The 7,142-nt window shown below is 33.4% G+C and overlaps 1 protein-coding gene across 1 annotated transcript in view; it reads right to left on the bottom strand.

Moving 5' to 3' along the window:
- Positions 1-6,579, bottom strand: part of LOC135223763 (mucin-2-like) — a 324,280-nt gene extending 317,701 nt beyond the window's left edge. The window contains exon 1 of the mRNA XM_064262527.1: positions 5,923-6,579. Within this exon, the coding sequence (XP_064118597.1) occupies positions 5,923-5,930 (8 nt within the window). The 5' untranslated portion in view covers positions 5,931-6,579. The remainder of the gene's footprint in view (positions 1-5,922) is intronic.
- Positions 6,580-7,142: the final 563 nt, after the last annotated feature.

Genomic DNA, 7,142 nt, shown 5'->3' with positions numbered 1-7,142 from the left:
GTTTTTGCTTCAAGTTGAAAAATTAAGGAGATTTATTAGCTGCCAGATTGCAGTAAACTAATATAGTATGTATATCTACGTATACATTATATAAAAACACACACACACTTATACATACGTATATATGTATATCATATCCACACATTTAGATTTATACCATTGTTATGGTGGGTTTCTGTTAGCTTCGGTATTATTTAAAATCTTTTTGTACGTTACATCACTTTGGCCCACTAGAAACCCTTTCTCACTTCAATGGAATTGTGGCAAAGTCCTGCCTGGAATTAAGAGAAATTCCCATACTTTCCCCTTTCTGCACCTGCGAGTTTGTTAAGTGGGTAATTAATAGATTAATTCCCTTGCTTGACGTCACCTTACCTGAAAGAAGAGGAGAATTTGTATAGCCCGGCAGTAGGAATAATTTTATGGTTACTTGATGAACTTTACAGTTAAGTCGTAGCCGATTAAGATTTTAATTAGTCTCCGTTTTCATACTTTTTGTCTGTTATGTCTGACTTTGTGGAATTCCATGCATAGTTTACTCTCAGTTAATTTGTATGCGGTCACTGCAAAAATTTTGTAACTTACTGTTGATAAAGATTCTTTTAAGAATGCATTTTAGATACTTTTAAATAAATGGGGTTTTTTTTTTAGATAGTTCAAGTGTTTATAAATTGTTTTAAATAAGAATCTCTAAATACCATTTCCTCTTCTGGTTGAAGGAAAGTATGATGAAAATATGTGATCAGGAAGCGTTTCTTGTTTTTCGAAAATGACCTCCACTTTTTCAGCGCATTCTTCGCACCGAGTTATAATGATTTAATAGTTATTTTGTTATTGCTTAACCTACAACTGCATTAAGTTATCGGATGCCCAGGTGGTATGTAATGTATGAGACATTGTTGGAGACCTTATTTCCCCAATTGTTAACTAATATGAAATAGATTTATCTGATTTCCTAATTTCAATAATGTGCATAATTACCCTATTTCTGAGGGTCACGGACGAATGATGTGCAGATAGTACCTCTTATCCTGATTGCCATCGGGGAATAATGTTCATTCCCCTTAATTATCTTTTAAAGAAAATTATGTAGTTGAATCAGGAAGCAGATTCCTGAGTGAAACCTTCCGGTCCTCCTCTCTTCGTGTCTCTCAATAGGTACTTGAGCTTGAACTGATTTCAAGACGTCCTGTCCTTGTGGCTCGCCGGACGCATTGTTCTCGGCCCCAATATCCCCCCCCCCCCCCACCCCCCCCCCCCCCCCCCCCCCCCCCCCCCCCACCCCCCACCCTCTTTCTGCGTTCGGCGCCCCTCTTACCCCCCCATCCCCAACCGCTGAAGCGAAATAACGTGAAAAATGTTGAGCAAGTGATGAAAGTGGTATGGCCGTATATAACGATACTCTCTGTCTCTTCCGTTTACGCCATAAAGTCCAATGCAGCTTTTTAAAGGGTATTTATGATATGAGCCTTGTCGGTTCGGGAACACCTGTTGAGCTCCGGTAAGCTACGCAGGTTTAAGTGTGCTTTGCATGGATTGCTGAGCGACGAACTGGCTCTGCTTAACTGTCGTCTTGTGCATGTTTGACTAGCTTTTATTTTATTGTAATTTCTTATTACCGATTACCATTTTACTGTGGAGGTCATCAAGGTCCATTATAATAGGAGTTTTCAAAGATTTAGACTCGTAAATTACATCTGTTTTAAAGTGGCTTGTTTGTTTAGGTACCTTAAATGATAAGACAAACCTATTATTCACCGGGATGTTATATAACTACTTTTTCTTATAAAAAGAAATTTGTTTTCACCAACAATTTGTTTTCCCAAAAGTATATATGTTTAAACATTCACATTCTAGTGTAAATTTAGCTTCGTTTTCTGTCTCTAAATCTTTTGATGTATGGTTGCCTTTTACTTGAAAGTCTGAGCTTTTAATATGTTCATGTGATTTCACTCCAAGATTCCCTCTATGTCTGATGTGTTATCAATTTAAGGAAGTAATTTCCACTTCTGCCTTATTAACAGTTTAATAGTTCCGTTGCTAAAAGGATTGTATTTTTTTTTATTGTAAAGTTCGATATATTTTTACCTTGACCTTACCGTGACCTTACCTCAACAGAGGATGCCATACGTTTTATATGTATAATTTTTATTAGTTCAAAGGTGGTAGCTCAAGATTTTTTAACCTTATGTTTGTTAACACACGCCCACGCACTCTCTCTCTCTCTCTCTCTCTCTCTCTCTCTCTCTCTCTCTCTCTCTCTCCTCTCTCTCTCTAATATATATATATATTATATATATATATATATATTATATATATATATATATAATAATAGTATATATATATAATATATATATAATATATATGTATATATATATATATATATATATATATATATTATATATATATATATATATATATATATATATATATATATATATATATATAACAGGGTGGGCCAGTAGCCTCCACATTACTTCATGACTGTTTCTCATTCAAAGTACTTTTCAATAGAAAATTAATACTGTGTCCCTAATTAATACATGCTACTTATTTTTTTTTATTCTTTTCATGTCACTCATTCTTAAATATGCCACTTATTCATGTCTGAAAAATTTTATGCATTTAATAAATTATTTTTTATCCTGTTTTAACTGTGAGGCTACTTTTGGCCCACCCTGTCTTTTTAGTACATAATGGACATAACGGTGTCATGAAAGGCCTGGTCGTAGAGCCGTGGGTGTGTGTATTTGTGTGGGAATTTGTCGACCAAACGAAAGCTAAACTTTGTAGATTATGCAGAAGTCAAATTCCTGAATTTCTAAAAGCGGAATGATAGATTTCCACATGAAAAAGTATAATGATTGCGTATGACTTATGAAACTGTTAGGTAAATTGCCATAAATTACTCTTCATGCTTCTTAAATGTTGTATCTGTGCCAACGTTTGCAACTCAAGTATGCGTTCTAACACGTTTCGATGTAATAGCGCTTGCGGTAGCAGCAAAGCACTGCTCTTCAGCGATAATTATGACTCGACAAGGCTGCCGCGTATACGCTCACATAAACCCTTTTTTCTCACGGTTCCTTCTTATTAGAATCTCTTTGGTATAATTTGGAGGTTGGCTTTCCGTTGATAACAGAATCACTCGATGGGCAACCCCAATTCTGCTGCATGGCGGAGATGGCTTGCAGGAGACCACTGCAGGAAGGTTAGGCTTCACGTGGGAACAGTAATATTGTCCCGTTGGCTTCAACAAAACTGAAGCTGTGTTTCGGACTTCACCGTTTATGCCGATGGCAAATAATTCTTTGTATGTCTATGCATCTCTTGAAATTATATATAGTATATATATATATATATATATATATATATATATATATATATATATGTGTGTGTGTGTGTGTGTGTGTGTGTGGTATGTATATATATGAGTGTGTGTAGGCGGACGTGGGTTATTGATTACGTATCAGTTAGAATAATTAAAATGATAATATGTATATATATATGTGAGTATCTAGATAGTATTATATACTATTATGAGGTTTTTTTTTGGGTTTGGGTGGGTCTCTATTCGAATATCAATATATCTGAGGATATATATATAATATTATATATATAGATCATATATATAATATAGATATATGGGTGTGTGTGTATAGCTAATATATCATTCATATATATATATAGATATCATATATATATATATATATATGGTTTGTCTGTGTGTGTACCCAGTTATGTATGTTTACTATATATTGGTTTGGATTCATTAATGTGTCAGTATACGTGATATGATTATGTATGTATGTATTATATCACTAATTTTATATGTAATCCATTATTAATATAATAAAGAAAAGCCCAAGCTTTTTCATAGAAGTTTTTATGATCATGCATGTTTTCACAATAACATAATTTGACATTACCTTACGTTTTACATCTCATATAATTATTTGCAGTCAGTTTATATCTTCTTTGTATTGTTCATGGGCAGTTTTCCTCAAGTTTGACCACGCACAAACAAATGCTTTATATATAAAAGATGAAAGCTACGAGAGCACACAAACAAATGCATTATATATAAAAGATGAAAGCTACGAGTGCTCTCGTGTTCGTTTAACATATTTCCTTTAAGAAAACTAATTAAGTTTGTCATTTTAGGTGAGAATTTTAAAGAAATGCGGCATGTTTTGAAAAAATACCTTGTAAACATCTTGCAATTTTAAAATTTATGCCAAACGCTTTCTAAGTTCAGCGTCTCATTTAGTGGTTTTATAAAGATTATTGATAAAATTACAATATCTAAACATTGGCGTCTATCAAAGCACACCCAAATAGTCCATAAAAAACCAAATAACTTAAACGGTAGCTTCAAGATAATTTTTTTTATCTAGAGAACTAATAAGGCTTGGGACGTTTTGAGAACAATTTAAGTCATTGCTGTAAATTGAAAAAACTCGAAGCAAAAGATTCTTCGTAAATCTACAAATCATTCTGAGATTTGATTGCAGGTCCACAATAATATCGCATGTGAAGTATATAAAGTGTTTAAAGATAAGAGCTTTCGAACCCTGCACCAGGTTCACATGCGATATTATTGTGGACCTGCAATCATTGTTATCATTTTCGACACTGAAAATTGTGCCACTATTCTGAGATTTGTTAAATATATATATATATATATATATATTATATATATATATATATATATATATATAGATATATATAACCTTCAGATCGATATATTACTGGATTGATTTTTAATGAATAAATTAAAAATATATCTAAACATCAGCACTTAAGTATGATTGCATAAGCTATAATACATTATATAAATATAAAACACATATATTTGTATGATATATATATATATATATATATATATATATATATATTATATATATATATATATATGTATATGCATGTGTCGGTGTTATATTGATATTTATGTATTATAGCACACGCATTCAGTAAACTTTGTGCTGATTTTTAGACTGTATTTTTATTAGTCATTTAAAATCATAGAGTATTATATCGATCTTTAATTTTTTTTTATTTTTCAATATCTCAGAATGTTGCTTAGATTTCTGGAGAATCTTGATGTTTTTTAAAACATACCCTATTATTTTAAATTGCTTTCATAACGTCACAAATTCAAATAGTTCTCTTAACGAAAATAGTAAATTTGAAGCTAACGTTTCTGTTATATATTCTTATTGTGGACTTTTTGTGTCTGATAAACATAATATTCCTGCGCATGCGTATGTTTACAACTTTCCTATCATTTTTAAAAAGCTTGTAAATAGAAAAAAGAAGAAGATAGGAAACGTAGCTGTAATATTATTGGAAGATGCTCGAAAGAAGAATCGAGTATTCTCTCGTGCACAAGCCCTTTGGAGGTAATGATAGCCGAGCTCAACAAACACCTCCTGCCACTTGTTGATTCGGTTCGGTCTTGGAGAGATGAGGATGCTTTTCTGGTGGCCCGTTGCGTTTTCCTGCCTTTGTTTGTCCTTGCTCTCCGCCTCATCGCTGCTCCCCTGATACGGTACCCATGTGTATGTGGGATATTTTTTTTTTTTTTTTTTTTTTTTTTTTTTTTTTTTTTTTTTTCTCTCAAAGGTTCCTTGGTATTCTTTCACGTTGAGCTTTTATGTCTGTGCTTATACGTGTGTTTAGATACGTAAGGTTTTTATACGAATGTTTAAAGCCCTGTCGAGTGTGATATATATATAATATATATATATATATATATATATATATATATATATATAATATAAATATATGTATATATATATATGTATAATAATAATAATAGAATATAATATAATATATAATTATAAAAACCATTTTTTAATGTAAGTATGCATATATGTTTATATATAATGGTAATTGTTTTTATTAATCTATTTAACTTACCTGCTCATTGTTCTTATATGTAGTTCGGTGCCGAGAAAAAGGTTTTTCGTTGGTGTTCTGAATTAAGGAATTAGGCCCTCTACAACCCTATTGAATTTTCCTCAGTGAAAACGAGAGGAACCGACGCTCACTTAAGTATTTTATAATACTGCAATATCAGTAAATGTGCTTTGAATGAGTAAGTACGTTCTCGATATTTTTTATCCACCGAATGCAGTATTTTATTAATTTTTTATTTTATTTTCCTTGGTATTGATAGTTATCACACACTTCATGCACACTGTAGCTAATTTAATTGTGTGGTTCAATACACATTTATGTATTAATTGATATGTTGACGTAGAAATAGTTTAATACAGAAATGATTTAACTCGCATAATTTTCCGATTTACTAAAAGATGGCGTTTGTATCTCTTAACGCTATAAGGGGTAACGTTTGTGACGGGTAAATCTTTTATTTATATTAATCTTTATGCATCTATGCAAAAGACTGGAAGAATCATAAGCACACGGAATGGATAACTGGCAAAGGTAGCGAAAAAAAGTAGCGTGGGAGGTCGCTGCACAGGTAAAGCGCTGTCAACAAGGCACAGACACACACGCACACGAACACGCATTCACGCACACTGGCACAGGTGATACAACCGCTGTGAGCAGTTTGGCAGACGGGCCAAGAGTGAACGCAGATCAACGTTGGTACAGCTGATATATACTTCGCTCTCTCACTCTCTCTGACTCCCTCTACATCTCCCGCCTACTGCCTTCCTTTCTCTCTCTCTCTCTCTCTCTCTCTCTCTCTCTCTCTCTCTCTCTCTCTCTCAAAACTTTTACTCCGGCTTGCGGAAGGTAATGATACATCCTGTGATAAACAGCCCAATGTATGGGAGGGCTGTCTTAATTAAGAGTGCATACGTCTGTCTGTCTGTCTGTTTCAGCTGCTTTATGTATATATCTCCATTCATGTCGGTATTTTATTGTTACCGTCCCGTCATCGTAATGATAAACCTGTTCGGACCAGGTATATTTGTATTTTCTCCTTGGATATTAATTTTTAGCCGCTCTCCGGTTCTCATCTCATTAAATCACTGTACGTGGCTAACATACCTTCAGTTGAGAGAATTTACATACTGCTTCATCCTACCATGAACTCAGTCCTATTTGTGACTGAAGGGTGTTAACCCAGACAGCAGCGAGTTCCAGTTCTTGTACCGGATTAATGC

This window comes from Macrobrachium nipponense, chromosome 10 (assembly GCF_015104395.2).
Source record: "Macrobrachium nipponense isolate FS-2020 chromosome 10, ASM1510439v2, whole genome shotgun sequence".
Taxonomy (NCBI): Eukaryota; Metazoa; Arthropoda; class Malacostraca; order Decapoda; family Palaemonidae; genus Macrobrachium; species Macrobrachium nipponense.
This window is presented reverse-complemented; position numbering and strand designations above follow the sequence as displayed.